The sequence below is a fragment of the Pseudophryne corroboree genome, chromosome 2, assembly GCF_028390025.1.
Source record: "Pseudophryne corroboree isolate aPseCor3 chromosome 2, aPseCor3.hap2, whole genome shotgun sequence".
Taxonomy (NCBI): Eukaryota; Metazoa; Chordata; class Amphibia; order Anura; family Myobatrachidae; genus Pseudophryne; species Pseudophryne corroboree.
This window is the reverse complement of record NC_086445.1, coordinates 856,718,564-856,738,554: the sequence shown is the minus strand read 5'-3', so window position 1 is coordinate 856,738,554 and position 19,991 is coordinate 856,718,564. Positions and strand designations below refer to the sequence as shown.

Here is a 19,991-nt window from a genome sequence, read left to right as displayed (position 1 = left end):
GAATCATAAGACAAAAAGTGCAGACGATACTCATTGTTCCAGATTGGCCTCGAAGTGCCTGGTATGCAGATCTTCAGGGACTGCTCTCAGAAGATCCGTGGCCCCTTCCTCTCAGGGAGGACCTGCTACTACAGGGGCCGTGCGTGTTCCAAGACTTACCGCGGTTACGTTTGACGGCATGGCGGTTGAACACCAAATCCTAACTAAAAAGGGTATTCCAGAGGAGGTCATTCCTTCTCTTATTAAAGCTATTAAAGCTAGAAAAGATATTACGGCGATACACTATCACCGTATCTGGAGAAAATATGTGTCTTGGTGTGAAGCCAAGGATGCTCCTACTGAGGATTTCCAACTAGGACGTTTTCTCCATTTTCTACAGACAGGAGTGGATATGGGCCAAAAGTTAGGCTCAATTAAGGTGCAGATTTCTGCTTTATCCATATTCTTTCAGAAGGAATTGGCTTCTCCCACAGAAGTCCAGACTTTGGTAAAAGCGATGTTGCACATCCAACCTCTTTTTGTGCCCCCAGTGGCACCATGGGACTTTAACGTGGTGTTAAGTTTCCTTGAGTCACACTGGTTTGAACCGCTTCAAACAGTTGAATTGAAGTTTCTCATTTGGAAAGTGGTCATGTTATTGGCCTTGGCATATGCGAGGCGGGTGTCCGAGTTGGCGGCCTTGTCTTTCAAGAGCCCCTATCTGATTTTCCATGCGGATCGAGCAGAGTTGAGGACTCGTCCTCAATTTCTACCTAAAGTGGTTTCGTCATTTCATATGAACCAACCTATTGTGGTACCTGTGGCTACGGGATCCTTGGAGAATTCCAAGTCCCTGGATGTAGTCAGGGCCTTAAAGATTTATTTAGCCAGAACGGCTACGGTTAGGAAAACAGATGCACTGTTTGTCCTGTATGCAGCCAACAAGGTTGGCACTCATACATCTAAGCAGACTATTGATCGCTGGATCTGTAACTCGATTCAGCAGGCTCATTCTACGGCTGGACTGCCGGTACCAAATTCAGTACAGGCCCATTCCACTAGGAAGGTGGGCTCTTCTTGGGCGGATGCCCGAGGCGTCTCGGCATTACAGCTTTGACGAGCAGCTACTTGGTCGGGGTCAAACACTTTTGCTAAGTGCTACAAGTTGATACCCTGGCTGATGAGGACCTCATGTTTGCTCAGTCGGTGCTGCAGAGTCATCCGCACTCTCCCGCCCGTTCTGGAGCTTTGGTATAAACCCCATGGTCCTTACGGGGTCCCCAGCATCCTCTAGGATGCAAGAGAAAATAAGATTTTAAACCTACCGGTAAATCTTTTTCTCCTAGTCCGTATGCTGGGCGCCCGTCCCAGTGCGGAAACATTCTGCAAGACTTGTATATAGTTATTGCATACTTAAGGGTTAAGTTACAGTTGAGATCGGCCTTTGGCTGATGCTGTTTTTGTTCATACTGTTAACTGGTTATTGTATACCATGTCGTACGGTGTGGGCTGGTGTGTATCTCGCCCTTAGATAACAAAATCCTTTTCCTCGTACTGTCAGTCTCCTCTGGGCACAGTCCTAACTGAGGTCTGGAGGAGGGGCATAGAAGGGGGAGCCAGTGCACACCCATTCTAAAGCTTTACAGAGCCGTCTATACCCCATGGTCCTTACGGAGTCCCCAGCATCCTCTACGGACTAGGAGAAAAAGATTTACCGGTAGGTTTAAAATCTTATTTTTGTTCCAGACAGAGAGTTACTTGCTTTTTTTTGCTTTACTTACAAACATGAATCAGGCCCTAGGTCTGATAATAGATGGATTTAATTGTACAAATAAATATATAAAAATAAAGGAATAAAACATGAAATATGGAATAAAATCTAAATAACAAATAATACCAGGGAACCATATTACTGCATATCTGGATAATTTTTTTTTATTTTTATAAATGGACGAATAAAAAATATACATGGCTACTATGATGCTATAAAGATAATGGGGGTTATTCAGAGATGAACGCAGATGGCTGCATACACAGACAGATCTGCGTTCATCTCTGCACATGCTGGGGGCCGCCCAGCATGTGTGAGGTCCTCCCCCGAAGCATCATTGGCCATTTTTTTTGGGAGCGGCTGCATGTGAAATCACGCAGCTGCCCTGAAAACTGTCCCATCCCACTACCGTGATCACATAACCACGCCCCCGCAATGCCATCGCCTGTCAATCACATTGCGGTCGCAGCCGCCACCGGCAAACTGCGCTGCGGCCAGCTGTTTCGGCCGGGTCTGAATGACCCTCAATGATCCATGATAAATGTTCCCACAGATATGTCCTTGTTAATATATTGTAGATATTTCAAAGCAACATCTCCAGATTATACAGTATAGCCAAGCTGGTGAAAAGTTGATCAGCGAAAAAAACATGTACTATGTACTATATATATATATATATATATATATATATATATATATATATATATATATATATATATATATAGTTTACAGGCAGCCTTGCCTTATTAAGCTGTCTAGATTTTAAAATAGGCAGCATGCAGTTTACATACAAGTGATTAGTAACAGACTGGGGCAGAATTATTAAGTTCGGTGAAGTGATAAAGTGGAAGGTGATAAAGGACCAGCCAATTAGATCTTAACTACTATGTCACAGGCTGGGTTTGAAAAATGACAGTTAGGAGCTGACTGGCTGGTACTTTATCACCTTCCAATTTATCACTTCACCGTGCTTAATAAATCTGCCCCAGAGTCCTGCTGTGATTAGCATTTAGAATTCCTAAGTAGGCACAGGGAAACAGAACTGACATGAAGCACACATGAATGCTGGGCTCAAGCAGACTTAATAACCAGCTGACAGGTGTAGTCCATACTTATCAAAGTGAGTAATCAATCACCAGACCACTGATCTTCAATAAGTATGAAGACGAGCACCTGTGGCAGGAACCAGCACTGTAGTATACTATTAAGGAGGTCTGGTGACCACCTAATGGTGAGAAAACATAATGCAGGGACACAATGCAAAACAGACAGTTCTAACACTTCACCGAATAATATATATGTTTTAGTTAGTAAACTAAATAAACCAAAAGCCTCATGCAATGCCTTCTAAGAATAAAAGTTTCTGCTGCTCAGAGATACCTGTACTTCAGCCTACCACAATGAGTAGATGATGCACCTCATGTATTCTGGCGTTCCGGGTAGCAAACCGTCTCTTGTACCCAGGGACAGCTGGTGTTGAGCTGTGCAGACTTGCGACTAGTGGCTCAGTGTTGGGCAGCGTTGAGCGTTCTCTGGCGGCTCAGATGCTGCCTGGCTCTCTCCTCCTGGCTCTCCCTGCACAGCATGACGTGAAGTCAGAGGTCACGCTGCGCAGCCAGCCGCCCGCCACCTGCCGCACGGACGCCGCAGAACCCGGAGGAAGTGTGCGCAGCCAGCCGCCGTTCACCCGCCGCACCCGAAGGAAGTGAACCACCCTCCCACTCGTGTGGTATGGGGAGTTATTTGGGCCTTTGGGGCGGCCACACAGGAAACAAGCCAATCCCGGGATTGACCATTTTTAATCCCGATATCTGGGATTGAAAAATGGCCCGGAATTGGCCAACCTACTTGTGCTAGTGTCTGCTTCCTAGTTTGCTGTGACTTCTTGCTGACTAGTCATCCACATGTGAACTTCACCTGAGTATCTTTCCTATTTCCAAATTACCCAGAGTTCATCTCAGACCTGTTAACCAGTAGCTAAATTAGTGCATTCCTCATTCTGCTGCAGAGTTCCAGACTCCTGGCTTGTTATTAACCCCTGAATCTCATGCTATTAACCCATGAATCTCCTGCAACTTTTGCTCAGTCTACAGCCACAGATCAAGCACCTGAAACACAGATTTAGGGCCTAATCATCTTAAGTTGTGAGATATGCGTAAAAATACACACTTACAACCCTTTACTCTAACATGCTGGGGGCTGACCAGCACAGGGCAACGCCGCCCCACATGCTGGGCCCTCCGCCCCCCCACTGCATACATGCGAGCGCATCGCTATACAGCAATGTGCTCGCATGATAAAGGTAGCCCCCGGTCTACTCAGCCTACCTGCATAGGCAGTCTGAGGTCCACCACTTTTGGGGTGCAGCGATTCCTGCCCCCTCCTGGTCTTAAACTGTGTTCTGAAGAGAACGCAGTTTAAGACCTTGCACATGCACGTACGCGCATGCACTGATGTGCAGAAATCGCTTCATAGCTATTTTTCCACATTAGCGTCTGAAGCTGAATCAGGCTCAAAATCTCAAGTATCATCAGGTCATTACACTTCCCAGTCCCAGCTCAGCTGTATCTGCTTCTTAGCATTACTGTACCCAGCAATACTCAGTTACCAGCTCCTGCTTATCCAGAGAGAGACTGGTGTCAGCCAGCTCACAGTGATACCTTCAAGCCAGGTCTATCAACCTCCAGTTTATCTGGAAAATGACTCCTTCTAGTCATTTGTTCCTGCTAGCTGGCCCAAATCTGGTGTCTGTTCCTGTTAGCCAGACCCAGCCCGGCACCTTGAGCCTTAGCTGGTCCCAGCCAAGCACTCAGAGCCTTAGCTCATTCCAGCCTGGCATCCAGAGACATCACTGGTTCCAGTCTGGTCAGAGCCCGGTCCTGAAGCATTATTGGTTCCAGTCCAGACAATGACATCACCGGTTCCAACCCAGCCCTGAAGAATTACCTGTTCCAGTCTGGACACCTCCCGTATCTAGTCTGGCTCCTACTCGTTTCAGCCGGTCATCAATCTCTACTGCTTTGCCTTAGTTCTAGAGTTCACCCCTATTACTGCCCCATTAAAGCATTTGCCAATAGAGCTTCATCTGTAGCGCAGTGGTTCCTGCCTCTGTGTTCACAGACAAATACCTTGGATCCAAATAGGATGGATACTGACAGTTGGATAATTGGTTGAAAGTTGGTCTGGTGTTTTATGCTTAGACTAGGCTGACCAATCTGTAGACAATTGCAGTACACAAATGGATCTCTAAGACAAAATTCATAATCCAACACGTTTGGCCATTTCTTAGTTGACTAAGGTTGCTATTACATACCTGAAATCAAAGTGATCTACAGTGATGAGAAGATTAAATAGGCAATGAGGTAATATTTCACTATTAAGTATACTGTATGTGATTTTCTCTTTTACAGATGATCTTAAGAGATATGCTTCGCTTCATGTTTGTCTACATTCTGTTCATGATTGGATTTGCTGCAGGTATGGCTGACTGGCTCAGTAGATATTGCTCTATCCTTCTGGATAATGAAGTCTGTATGCACCAGATTACCTAATATATTTTTTGTTAAAATGAGAGTTCATTTTCTAAGAATGGAAAATAGCAATGACATAATAAATAGGATTTTGGTTACCTACCAGTAAATCCTTTTCTCGTAGTCCGTAGAGGATGCTGGGGTCCACATTAGTACCATGGGGTATAGACGAGTCCACCAGGAGCCATTGGCACTTTAAGAGTTTGAGAGTGTGGGCTGGCTCCTCCCTCTATGTTCCTCCTACCAGACTCAGTCTAGAAACTGTGCCCGAGGAGATGGACATGTTCGAGAGAAGGATTTAACACAGATAGCGGCGAGATTCATACCAGCTCACACCTACAAGGCACATCAAGCTAAGTTGCTTGAAACTCTCAGCAACTGCTGAAACATTACTTACCAAGTAACAATGCAGTACATAACTAAACAAAGATGTACTGAACCAGATAACGATTTCAGGATAACGAAGCGCTGGGTGGGCGCCCAGCATCCTCTACGGACTACGAGAAAAGGATTTACCGGTAGGTAACCAAAATCCTATTTTCTCTTGCGTCCTAGAGGATGCTGGGGTCCACATTAGTACCATGGGGATGTACCATAGCTCCCAGAACGGGAGGAAGAGCGCGGAGGCTCCTGCAGAACTGATTGACTGAACTTCAGTTCATCAGAGGCCAATGTATCGAACTTGTAAAACTTTGCAAATGTGTTCGACCCAGACCAAGCTGCAGCTCGGCAAAGTTGCAATGCCGAGACACCCCCGGGCAGCCTCCCAGGAAGACCCCACCTTACGAGTAACATAGAAACATAGAATTTGACTGCAGATAAGAACCACTTGGCCCATCTAGTCTGCCCCTTTTTTTTTATCCTTTAGGTAATCTCAACCCTTTTTTAACCTTAATCCTTTGTAAGGATATTCTTATGTCTATCCCAAGCATGTTTAAATTGCTCTACAGTCTTAGCCTCTACCACCTCTGATGGGAGACTATTCCACTTATCCACTACCCTTTCTGTGAAGTAATTTTTCCTTAAATTTCCCCTGAACCTCCCCCCCTCCAGTCTCAGTGTATGTCTTCGAGTTCTAATACTTCTCTTCCTTTGAGAATGTTTCCCTCCTGAACTTTGTTAAGACCCTTGATATATTTGAAAGTTCCTATCATGTCTCCCCTTTCCCTTCTCACTTCCAAACTATACATGTTAAGATCTTTCAGCCTTTCCGGGTACGTTTTGTGATGTAGGCCATGCACCATTTTAGTTGCCCTTCTTTGTACACTCTCTAATGTATTTATATCCTTCTGGAGATATGGTCTCCAGAACTGGACACAGTATTCCAGATGGGGCCGCACCAATGACCTATACAGTGGCATTATCACTTCTTTTTTCCTGCTACTGATTCCTTTCCCTATGCAACCAAGCATCTGACTTGCCTTTCTCATTGCTTTGTTGCATTGCTTTCCTCCTTCAAGTCACTTGAAATAGTGACTCCTAAATCCCTTTCCTCCTCAGTAGTTTCCATTATAGTACCCTTGATACTTTAGCCTTTGGGTTTTTGAGACCCAAGTGCATGATTTTGCATTTTTTAGCATTAAACTGTAGTTGCCACGTTCTTGACCATTTCTCAAGCCTAGCTAGTTCATCAATCATTTGTTTTACCCCTCCCGGTGTGTCTACCCTGTTGCATATCTTTGTATCATCTGCAAAAAGGCATACCTTCCCTTCAATACCATCTGCAATGTCACCAACAAAGATATTAAAGAGAACTGGACCAAGTACAGATCCCTGGGGTACTCCACTGGTAACATTTCCCTCCATAGATTGCACTCCATTAACTACAACTGTGTGTTTCCTATCCTGCAACCAGGTTCTTATCCATTTAACTGTTTTATAATCCACCCCCACGCTTTCAAGTTTATTTAGCAGTCTGCAATGTGGGACAGTGTCAAATGCCTTACTAAAGTCTAGATATGCTACATCTACAGCTCCCCCTTGATCTATTATTTTCGTCACAGAGTCAAAAAAGTCAATAAGATTTGTTTGGCATGATCTTCCACCAGTAAATCCATGCTGTTTTGGATCCTGTAAGTGGTTTGATTTAAGATATTCCACAACTCTTTCTTTTAATAGTTTTTCCATTACTTTCCCCACTACTGATGTAAGGCTTACTGGTCTGTAGTTACTTGCTTCTTCCTTGCTTCCACTTTTGTGCAGTGGAACTACATTTGCTCTTTTCCAGTTCTCTGGAATGGCACCTGTATTTAGTGACTGGTTAAATAATTCTGTTAACGGTGTAACCAGCGCATCTTTTAGCTCTTTGAGTATCCTTGGGTGTATCCCATCTGGTCCCATTGATTTATCCACTTTTAGTTGTGAAAGTTCTGTTAGGACCTTCTCCTCTGTAAATGTACTTTCATCTACCTTATTTTTATGAATGTCCTTGCAACTTAACTGTGGCCCCATCCCTTCTTCTGTAGTAAATACTGAGCAAAAATAATTATTTAGGTGATCTGCTATTGCCTTGTCTCCCTCCACCAAATTCTCACTCTCTGTCTTAAGTCTTATTATTCCTCCATTTGATTTTCTCCTTTCACTTATATACTTAAAAAAAGTTTTGCCCCCTTTATCTACTGACTGGGCCATTTTTTCCTCAGCTTCTGCCTTTGCACATCTGATCACTTTCTTAGCATCCTTCCGTCTGTCAAGATACACATCTTTGTCATTATTATTTTGAGTCTGTTTGTATTTCCTAAAAGCCATCTTTTTTGCTTTCACACTAGTTGATACTTCTTTTGTGAACCACACTGGCTTCCTTTTCCTGGTGCTTTTCCTAACCCTTTTGATACAAAGATCAGTTGCACTTAGTATTGCACTTTTCAGTTTTTCCCACCTCTCCTGCACTCCTTCCAAGTTCTACCAGTCCGCCAATGAATCACTTAAACATCTCCCCATTTTTGCAAAATCAGCATTTCTAAAATCCAACACCTTTATTTTTGTGTGACAGGAGTTGGATCCTGTCTTTATACTAAACCATACTGCATGATGATCACTGGATCCCAGGTGCTCACCCACATATATGTCGGATATCCTATCCCCATTTGTAAGAATTAAATCTAATATTGAATCTTTGCGAGTGGGCTCCGTCACCAATTGCTTGAGAGATGCTCCCTGTGAGGAATGTAGAAATTTGCCACTTGTAGCTGAATTTGCAAAAGGCCCCTCCCAATTTACATCAGGTAAATTAAAGTCTCCCATGATTATGACTTCTCCCTTTAAAGCCATTTTAGTGATGTCCAACAATAGGTTTCTGTCCAAATCCTGCCCCTGGCCTGGTGGTCTATAGATCACCCCAATGCGAATAACATCCTTCTCCCCGGTTTCTATGGTGACCCAAAGGGCCTCAGTTTTGTCTTCAATATTTTGTATTAAAGTAGCATTTATGCTTTTTTTTCACATACATTGCTACCCCTCCTCCTATTCTTCCTATTCTATCCTTCCTAAATAAATTGTATCCTGGTATAGCTAGTAATGTGGGCCTTAACAGATTTTGGACATGGCAATCCTGCCGTAGAATAAGCATGTTGGATAGTGAACCTAATCCAGCAAGAGATTGTCTGCTTAGAAGTAGGACACCCAATTTTCTTGGGATCATATAGGACAAATAGAGAGTCCGACTTTCTGTGACGAGAAGTTCTCTTCATATATATCTTCAGAGCCCTCACAACATCCAAGGACTTTGACGTAATTGAGGAGTCAGTAGCCACTGGCACCACAATAGGTTGGTTGATATGAAATGACGACACAACCTTGGAAAAAACTGCTGACGTGTCCGGAGCTCAGCTCTATCTTCGTGGAAGGTCAAGTAAGGGCTTTTACAGGATAAAGCCCTCAATTCGGACACACACCCAGCCGAAGCTAAGGCCAACGACGTGACAGCCTTCCATGTAAGAAATTTGACCTCAACCTCCTGTAGAGGCTCAAACCAGTCCAACTGGAGGAACTGCAACACCACATTAAGGTCCCAAGGCACCGTAGGTGGCACAAAGGGAGGTTGGATGTGCAGAACTCCCTTCAACTCTTGGAATGAGTGGAAGTGGTGGAAACACGTACACCGATTGGAACACCCATGGAGACACCAGGGTGTCCATTGCCACTGCTTGTGGATCCCATAACCTGGAACAATAGCGTCAAAGCTTTTTGTTGAGACGAGAGGCCATCATGTCTATTTGGGGTAACTCCCAAAGGTCTGTTATTTCCTTGAACACCTCCGGATGGAAACCCCACTCCCCCGGATGGAGATCGTGTCTGCTGAGGAAGTCTGCTTCCCAGTTGTCCACCTTCGAATGAAGTTTGCTGAGAGCACCAACGCGTGTCTTTCTGCTCAGAGGATGGTTCTTGTCACCTCCGACATTGCAGCTCTGCTCTTCGTTCCGCCTTGTCGATTTATGTAGGCTACTGTCTTATATTGTTATATTGTTATACTGTCTTATATTGTTATATTGTCCGACTGCACTTGAATGGCCAGATTTTTTAGAAGATGGGCCGCCCGAAGAAGACCGTTGTAGATGGCTCTTAGTTCCAGGATGTTGATGGGCAGGCCGGCTTCCAGACTTGACCACCTTCCTTGGAAAGTTACTCCTTGAGTGACTGCTCCCCAGCCCCGAAGGCTCGCATCCATGGTTAGAAGGACCCATTCCTGAAACCCGAACCTGCGGCTCTCCAGAAGGGGAGGTAATTATAGCCACCAGAGGAGCGCAATCCTGGCCTTCGGCAACAGACGTATTCTCTGGTGCATGTGGAGATGAGATCCTGACCACTTGTCCAGGAGATCCAGTTGGAAGGCAGGAGCGTGGAACCTCCCGTACTGGAGAGCCTCTTAAGAAGCCACTATCTTTCCCAACAGGCAAATTCATTGATGAACCGACACTCGGGCTGGCTTCAGGACATCCCGGACCATTGTTTGTATCAGCAACGTCTTCTCCTGCGGAATAAACACCCTCTGCACTTCTGTGTCTAGGATCATTCCCAGAAAGGACAACCTCTGGATTGGTTCCAAATGTGACTTTGGAAGGTTCAGAACCCAACCGTGGATCTTGAGGAGGCGGGTTTTGAGAACAATGGACTGCAGCACCTTCCCCTTGGACGATGCCTTTATCAGCAGTTCGTCCAGATATGGAATGATGTTCACCCCTTGTTTGCGGAGGAGAACCATCATCTCTGCCATCACCTTGGTAAACACCCTCGGTGCTGTGGAGAGGCCGAATGGCAGGGCCTGGAACTGGAAATGACAGTCCAGTAATGCAAAACGGAGATAAGCCTGATGCGGCAGCCAGATCGGAATGTGTAGGTACGCATCCTTGATATCCAGGGATACCAGGAATTCCCCCTCTTCCAGACCTGATATCACTGCCCTGAGAGACTCTATTTTGAACTTGAACTCCTTTAGATTTTAGGTTCAGAATGGGCCTGACCGAACCATCCGGTTTCGGTACCACAAAAAGGTTCGAATAGTAACCTGTGGTTTGCGAATGAGGAGGAACTAGCACAATGACCTGTGCCTCCACCAACTTTTGGACAGCTTCTTGTAGGGCAGTGCTGTCTGCCAGCAGAGCTGGAAAGCCTGATTTGAAAAAATGATGAGGAGGGAGACTTTGAAATTCCAGCCTGTATCCCTAGGATACAATATCTATCACCCAGGGATCCAGGCCGGACGATACCCAGACGTGATTGAATTGTCTGAGTCTCACTCCCACTGGCCCCACCTCCAGACTGCGCGTTCCACTGTCATGCAGAGGACTTTGGCGTACCTGAAGCAGGCTTTTGTTCCTGGGAACCTGCAGCGGCAGGTTTCTTGGACTTAACTCGACCTCCCCTAAAGAAGGTATTGGACGGTCTGGCCTTTCTAGGCTTGTGAGGCCGAAAGAACTGTGTTGCTGAAGAAGAGAAGAATTTCTTCGGAGCAGGTGCAGCTGAGGGAAGAAACGGAGACTTACCCGCTGTAGCCGTGGATATCCATGCATCTAAAGCTTCCCCAAAGAGAGCCTGACCCGTATAGGGTAGGGACTCAACACTCTTTTTGGATTCCGCACCGGCCGACCACTGGCGCAGCCACAGTCCCCGACGAGCTGAAACAGACATGGAAGAGATTCCCGCAGCAATGGAACCCAGGTCTTTCATGGATTCTACCATAAAACCTGCTGAATCGTGAATGTTGCGTAAATATTCTTCAACATCACCCTTATCCATCGTATCCAAATTCTCTAGTAAGGTAGCCGACCACTTTACTATAGCCTTTGCAATCCATGCACTAGCAATAGTGGGACGTAATATGGCCCCTGAAGCGGTGTACATTGATTTAAGTGTGTTATCAATTTTACGATCAGCCGGCTCCTTTAAGGCGGTAGATCCTGGAACAGGTAGAACCACCTTCTTTAAGAGTCTGGACACAGATGCATCAACAATCGGCGGGTTTTCCCATTTTTTGCTATCCTCCTCAGGGAAAGGAAACGCCACCTGTACCCGTTTAGGGATCTGGAATTTTTTCTCAGGGTTTTCCCATGCTTTCTCAAATATAGCATTCAATTCCTTTGACGCAGGGAAGGTTAGCGAGGCTTTTTTATTTTCAGTGAAAAAAGCCTCCTCAACCTGCTCAGGTGTGGTATCATTAATATGCAACACATCCCTGATAGCCTCTATCATCAATTGCACCCCCTTTGCAAGAGATGCAGACCCCAGCAACACATCCCCATCACCGTCTGTGGTGTCAGAATTGGTATCCGTGTCATCCTGCGTGATATGCACAAGCTCAAGTTTGTGGGGGTATATAGCGGGGCGTCCCGAGGTACCAGAAACGGGCCATACTGCCATAGAGTTCTGTAATACCTTGGTTGCAGATTAATTACTGGCAACCCTGTTAGACATCTGAGAAATCCAAGATTTGATAAAGGAAAACCACTCAGGCTCCCTTGCTGGTATCTGTGCTAAACCAGTGCTATCCTGATTACATGGAATGGGATCATCCTGGGAGGACAAATCCTCTGCAGCATATGACACAGTGTCCCTGGACATAGCTAAAGGAGAGCACCAAACACTCCACACACACACAGGGGATGGCAGACAGAGTTTCCCCCCAAGAATGGCAAGAGAGACACAGAGATTGGAGCCAACCCACACACAGCGCTTTTGCACCAAAGGAAGACCCCTTTTCAACGCAGACTGTGTGCCTTAATAGGATACACAGTCGTATTGCAGCCCCCCCCCCCCTTCTACAACCCCCTGGTACCGTTTGTAGATAGCTGGAGTTGCTGTGGAGGGACCTGATTCTCCTTGTCAGCGCTGTGCAGGCAGGAAAATGGCGCTGAACGCTGCTGGGTCCGCTCTGAGAAGCTCCGCCCATTTAATGGTGCTGTCTTCCCGCTCTTCATCAGATTATACTGGCCTGAGGATATAGTGCTGGCTGAGATGCGGGGACCCTGACAGGCTTCTGGACCAGTGTAGGGTGTCGCGCTGGCGCAGGGCACCGCACCATGTACCTCTGAGCCATCCCCGGAGCTCCTACCCTGACCCCTCCACTTGCTAGGGGGGTCGGTGTCTCACTTGCCACCCCTCTGCAAGGGGGTGGCGGCATGCTGCTGGGGCGAGCGGTCCCCTGTGGTAGAAAACGACCAGACCCCTCTGGAGCTCAGTGTCCAGTAAGCGGAGTCAGTGGCTCAGACCCCACAGGGCGGACACTGCTCCCCCCCCTCAGTCTCTCGCTGCAGGGAGGCTGTTGCCAGCAGCCTCCCTGTAAAATAATAAACTCTAAAAAAAACATTTTTCCAGGAAAACTCAGGAGAGCTCCCCTAGCTGTGACCGGCTCCTCCGGGCACATTTTCTAAACTAAGAAACAACAAAAAGTGGCTGCGCTGTGTATCAGCAGCTATGTAAAAGTAGAGAGCACAACGTGTAATATATTAAGTATTTATTCTCATAATAGAAACAATTTAAAACATGTAAATTGACAGCACACCTATATCTGTCTCAGGTGATATAAAAGTTCAGCCGTATAGTAAAAGTAGCTATCCAAAGGAATACTTCCTATTGTGCAATATAGTGGAAACAGGAGGATTTTTAAATGCAATTCCAGATGGTAAGTTTCTATCATTCACTGGATAGATATTAAGAGCGTATACTACCTCTCCGACAGGGGCTGGTATATACTAGCCGAGCGTCCCCGGCTAGTAAGTCCTGCGTTGCCCGATGTTGTGCACAGCGGAGAGGAAAGATCCGGTGCCCAATACTGAGTACCTGCCGCTGTGAAGGAGTGTGCGGTCGTCTCCTGTTCTCCTGGTCGCCGGCCGGCAAGCTGCTGCGATGCCCGATGTTATGCACAGCGGAGTGGAGAGATCAGTTGCCCAATGCTGAGTACCTGCCGCTATGGAGGAATATGCGGCCGTCTCCTGTTCTCGTGGTCGCTGGTCGGCGGTAGTAGCAAGCTGCTGCGGTGAAGTGGAAAACGGCCTCTTGCCGCGGTCAGCCGGACAGCTTTGATGGAAGTGTAGCTGTATGGATTGCACAAGGATAATTCACCTGGACCAGGACCCCGCCTTCTGCACACCATTGTACCAATGTGGACCCCAGCATCCTCTAGGACATAATAGAAATTGGCATAAGTATTGCTTCAGTTGTCAAGAGGTTTGTATTATAAAAATTCAATACCCTCTACATTATCATACCAATTGAACAAAATCATCGGCTATATAGACAACTCCCAAAATATAAATAAATACCTATGGTTAACAAATGTAACTAATTATCAATGAGATCTCTGATGAATATATGATCTAGTATTCTTCATTTCATGAATAGTGGTAAAGGTTACAAAATGGCTGATTTCACTGCGTAGCAAAACATCTGCTGCACAGTTGTTTTGCACAAGTGGGTCTGTCCAATGGCGCTCTTTATTGTGTCTTGCTTTGTGGAGCAATGCAGAAATGAGATTGACCTTTGTGGTGTGAGATTACTGAGGTGGAGAGGATGCAAGTTAAAATTGTTTCTTACTTTAGCCACTTACCTGGCATGGTCGCAATGGAATGCGACTGTAGCCAGCTGGGCTTTAACTGACGCAGTAACTTTCCTTGTCCATCCCTCGGCTGTAAAAGAGGTAATCCATTCAGCACATGTGCAAACTGAATTTTCTGCTGCTGCTTCGTCCCACTGGGAGTGATGTCACGGTCTATGATCACTATCATTACATTCGAAATCACACCCCAGAATGCCATGTAAATGGCCATGCACCAGAATCGAAAGTGTGAGAAGGGAAACTAAGTGCAGATATCAGCTGCAGCAGGGAGGACTGGATTACTGAATGCAGATTTACTTCCTACTCACCCCACTCCCCCTTCCCCAAGCATTACTTGCTTTACTAGACATTCACTCTACCCTTCCCTTCACTTCTATTATTAACTCCACTTTGCGTGGGAAGTATCGTTTGTTACAGTTATCCTATGTATAGATGTTCAATTGTATTGTGAACCCCTATACGGCATTGCAGATACCTCAGTGTCATAAAAAAAATGATAATAATAATACATACATACATGGATTCATACATACATACATACATACATACATACATACAGTAATTAAAATCTGGCAGCTGCATTTCCATTAATAGCCAGCAGGTGTCAATGCAGAAAACAAATAATTCCAGTAGGTGATTGCTGAACACTGGCTTCTAGCGTAAAGCATAGTCAGGGCCATTTCTAAAGCTAGGCGAGCCTTGCGGTCTCACATGGGGCGCCTGCGGCCAGTGTCTCCACGGCAGTATTCCATACGGTCTGGCGGTCCATGGTATTATGACTTTTCTGAGTATGTGCTGGTTCCACACAAAAATTCCCCCATATGCACTTCTGATAACAGAGCAGTGGGGTAGAGAGGCTGGATCATCATCATTTGGGCCTCCTCAAGTATTTGCTGTGGACTCGGTTGTGCAGTCTTGCACCCGTGACATAAGCATATTCAAAGTGTTATGCATTACTGAATAGTTAAATAAAAGTTTATTATTCAGAAAAAAGTCTGTATGAGTCATATGGCAGATTTATTATTGGTCTATCGGCACTTTAAAGATACTGTACAAGTGACATTTTGTAATATACCTTATCCCCACTCAGTTTACTATTTGCTAACAAACATTGTGTGTTTTAAAAAGTATTTCCTTCTGTTATGCACATTGTCCTGCAGCATTGGTGACTCTTATAGAGGATGGAGACAGTAAGAGTGAAAACAGTACGTCCTTCACAAAGCGTTGCTGTAAAGCCGATCCTGCGTCTTACAACAATTTGTACTACACCTCCCAAGAGCTGTTCAAGTTTGCCATTGGAATGGGAGACCTGGAGTTCACTGAGAACTACAAGTACAAGACTATATTTATCTTCCTACTCATTACATATGTCATACTCACCTATATCCTCCTGCTTAACATGCTCATAGCTCTCATGGGAGAAACAGTGAGCAAGATCGCTCAGGAGAGTAAAGGCATCTGGAAGCTGCAGGTAGTGTAGTTCTTCAAATTTGGAACCTTCTGCAAAATAATTCTTATATTGTTTCAGTTACAATTGACTTAGTATATTACACGGAGTATTACATTGTGTCAGAGTTTACTTTATGGGGCCTAATTCAGACCTGATCACAGCAGCAAAATCTTCCTCTAATGAGCAAAACCATGTGCACTGCAGGTGGGGCAGATATATCATGTGCAGAGAGAGTTAGATTTGGGCATGGCCGTTTCTAGCCAATTTGGCTCCCAGTGCGAGATTTCAAAATGCGCACCCCCCCCCCATTTGCATAAAAAAAATGCGCCCCCCCCATAGATATAAAGAGTAAAAGCATGTGCGCGCTCCCGACAAGGGGGTGTGGCCTCATTAAAATGGGCGTGGTTTTGTTAAGATGGGCGTGGCCTCATCTAATCTCATCATCACGGCCACCACAGGATTAAAAAAAAAAAAGTCCTAATTTTACACATTACAGCAGGCACGCGACCCCATTTTACACAGCACGGCAGGCAAGTGTCCCCATTTTACACAGCACGGTAGGCAAGTGTCCCCATTTTACACATTGCGGCAGGAAAGTGTCCCCATTTTACACATTGCGGTAGGCACGTGCCCCCATTTTACACATTGCGGCAGGAAAGTGTCCCCATTTTACACAGTACGGCAGGCAAGTGTCCCCATTTTACACATTGTGGCAGGCACGTGCCCCGATTTTACACAGTACGGCAGGCACGTGCCCCCATTTTACACAGTACGGCAGGCAAGTGTCCCCATTTTACACAGTACGGCAGGCAAGAGTCCCCATTTTACACAGTACGGCAGGCAAGAATCCCCATTTTGCACATTACGTAGGCAAGTGTCCCCATTTTACACAGTACGGCAGGCAGGTGTCCCCATTTTACACAGTACGGCAGGCAGGTGTCCCCATTTTACACAGTACGGCAGACAAGTGTCCCCATTTTACACAGTACGGCAGGCGAGTGTCCCCATTTTACACAGTACGGCAGGCGAGTGTCCCCATTTTACACAGTACGGCAGGCAGGTGTCCCCATTTTACACAGTACGGCAGGCAAGAGTCCCCATTTTGCACAATACGGCAGGCGAGTGTCCCCATTTTACACAGTACGGCAGGCGAGTGTCCCCATTTTACACAATACGGCAGGCGAGTGTCCCCATTTTACACAGTACGGCAGGCAGGTGTCCCCATTTTACACAGTACGGCAGACACGTGTCCCCATTTTACACAGTACGGCAGGCAGGTGTCCCCATTTTACACAGTACGGCAGGCAAGAGTCCCCATTTTACACAATACGGCAGGCAGGTGTCCCCATTTTACACAGTACGGCAGACACGTGTCCCCATTTTACACAGTACGGCAGGCACGCGTCCCCATTTTACACAGTACGCAGGCAGGTGTCCCCATTTTACACAGTACGCAGGCAGGTGTCCCCATTTAACATATTATGGCAGGCAAGTGTCCCCTTTGTATACATGATGGCAGGTGGCAGAGGGGGGGTAGAGAGAGAGAGAGAGGGAGAGGCTGACTTACAGTTGAAGCGGTTCTTCCCGCTCTTCGCCGCCTCTCCCTCCTCTTCGCGGCGCCGCCGGCTTGGCTCCCCCTCCTCCGTCCTCCCGAGTACCCAGCTCGGGGGGCGGAGTTTCGTGGAATGACGCGATTGCATCGTGACGTCATGACGCGATCGCGTCATTCCACAAAACTCCGCCCCCCGAGCTGGGTACTCGGGAGGACGGAGGAGGTGGGAATGGATTTTAAAGTGTTCAAGAAGTGCCGCGGCGGGCGCCCCGCTGCAAGAAACGGCACTGGATTTGGGTGGGTTATTTTGTTTCTGTGCAGGGTAAATACTGGCTGCTTTATTTTTACACTGCAATTTAGATTTCAGTACGCACACACCCCACCCAAATTTAACTCTCTCTGCACATGTTACATCTGCCCCTCCTGCAGTGCACATGGTTTTGCCCATTAGAGAAAAATGTTCCTGCTGCGATCAGGTCTGAATTAGGCCTTATATAAGGGAAATAATTATATAACTTTAAACACAGGGAAACAATGGGGATCATTTATGACTCTGGGACTGGACACAGTAAACTGCAGTGTGGTAGCCCAGGTATGAGTTAGTGATGTTATTGCTCTGACTTTTACATATTGTTATGTAATACATATGGTAACTCCTCTTGAAGTTGCTGTACAGTACCTGTGTAATATCTGCTGCTAGTCTATTGTAGGAACAGGGAAGGTTTGTGCATCTTCAACAGAGCACAAGGGTTAGCACTAGAATGGCATAAATGGGTGGAGAAGGCACCTTTTAGGGGTGTTCTTTGCTATGTGCGGGAAGGGGTACACAGGCATTGCCATTCTGAATAAGAGCTTGAAAGTAACACTAGCTCTGAGCTGGCAGACGTCATCATGCTATGATTTTCTTAGGAATGGTTTTGTGTCTCCAAGTTGCGCTCTAGCAGACAAGTACATTTCCAGGCACACGCTGATCAGTGTAATATATACACTATACATACTAATGCCACATGTAATAAATACACTGCTGAGTTTCCCCTAAAGCTCATTATTCATGTTGACATTTTGAACATGTTGACAGTTTGAGGATGTTGACCTGGTGCCTGTCCACGTTGACATTTTGACGTAACCATGTCGACATTATAAACATCGTCATGGTTACTGCAGGGGCGTGCAGTGAGGTAAATGGCTGGGGAGGCACTGGCTAGTACGAGAGCCAGATTTACACATAATATATGAGCCAAAGGGATCACGTGGGCATTATACACAGGTGCAGCAGTATATACTACCGGGAATTTGGTGAGTGTTGATCAGAGATGTGAGGAAAAGGTAAGCAGAGGAGTCATTACCTCACCTGCCACAGACTTTTTACTCCATTGTCATACCCTCCAACATTTTACACATAAAAATCGGTACAAATTCAAAAAGGGGTGTGGCCACGGGTAAAGGGGGCGTGGTCACTCCCCTTTTCCTATACTTTCAATTTGGAGAGCCAAAAATCGGTACAGACCATAAAAAAAGGTACTGTACCTGTCAAAAAGGTACAGTTGGAGGGTATGCATTGTTTTGACTATAAAAATGATTCGAATAATACAAATTACATTTTTCTAATATATTCTTTATATTTTTTATATACTCTATATCAGCCCAGGGCCGTCTTTTCATATGGGCTCAATGGGCTCTTGCCCAAGGTCCCCAGGGGCAAAAGGGCCCTAGGCTGATAGCTGAGGGTCCCCTCTTTCCAGGGGTACCAGATTTTTGAAAATCGGCCCTGGGGAACGGGAGATATCCGACTTCAAAGCAGTGGTCCCCATCCAAGCCTGTTAATTGTTCTTACCAGCCAGATATCTCGGGTTCTGTCTGACTTAGAGTTTTTCTGAGGATATTGTCCAAAGCTGGGACTCTCCCCTTTCAGTGGACCTTGTCGCTTGTCTCTACTATGCCCAGAACCAGAGATATCAGCCTTCAAGCAGCTGGTCCCTGCTCCAGCTCCACACACTTAATATGTAGTTTTATATTTTTGTTGGTGGATTGCTCTGGCTCCTGAACTCTGATCCCCAAGTCCCCAGTACCTCCTGAAAGGTGGGACTCTCTAGTTTTTTCTATCCAATTAAAGCTAAGAAATCTATTCCCAGGAACTGGAGATATCTGCAGGAAAGCAAGCTTCCCTGACCCCCGGAAAATGTTGAATATTAAGCCCACTCCACTATCCACCCCTCCTCTGTGTATTAAACACCCCCTACTACCCTGGAAGTCATGTACCAGGACCCCTTCATTCAGCACAATGTCCCCTTCTACAGTTTAGTGTTCTCGTTCCCGTCCCATCTGTGCAGTAAAGGAGTAATTAGCAGAAATTATTTCTCCAGGTCCTACATGCTGAGCGAAAGATAGAACACCCATACCCCCCGCGGGACATCAAATCTGCCACTGATAGCAACCCCTACCACTGATGGTTGGATAGGGGCCCCAGTCCATTGCTGTGCCCAGGGGCCTACACTGCTGTTAAGACGGCTCTGTATCAGCCATGGCCAACCTGTGGCTCTTGAGCCGCATGAGGCTCTTTCTTTATTCAAATGTGGCTCCTGACACTCAGTCACCTGAGCACAACAGATCTTGGAAACTGGTGCACTCCAACCAGACACACAGCAGCACTACGGCGACTG

The 19,991-nt window shown here is 46.1% G+C and overlaps 1 protein-coding gene across 1 annotated transcript in view; it reads left to right on the top strand.

Moving 5' to 3' along the window:
* TRPV1 (transient receptor potential cation channel subfamily V member 1) overlaps window positions 1-19,991 on the top strand; it is a 215,442-nt gene that overhangs the window by 152,860 nt on the left and 42,591 nt on the right. The window contains exons 11-12 of the mRNA XM_063955821.1: window positions 5,161-5,227; window positions 15,490-15,800. Coding sequence (XP_063811891.1) covers window positions 5,161-5,227; window positions 15,490-15,800 — 378 coding nt within the window. The remainder of the gene's footprint in view (window positions 1-5,160; window positions 5,228-15,489; window positions 15,801-19,991) is intronic.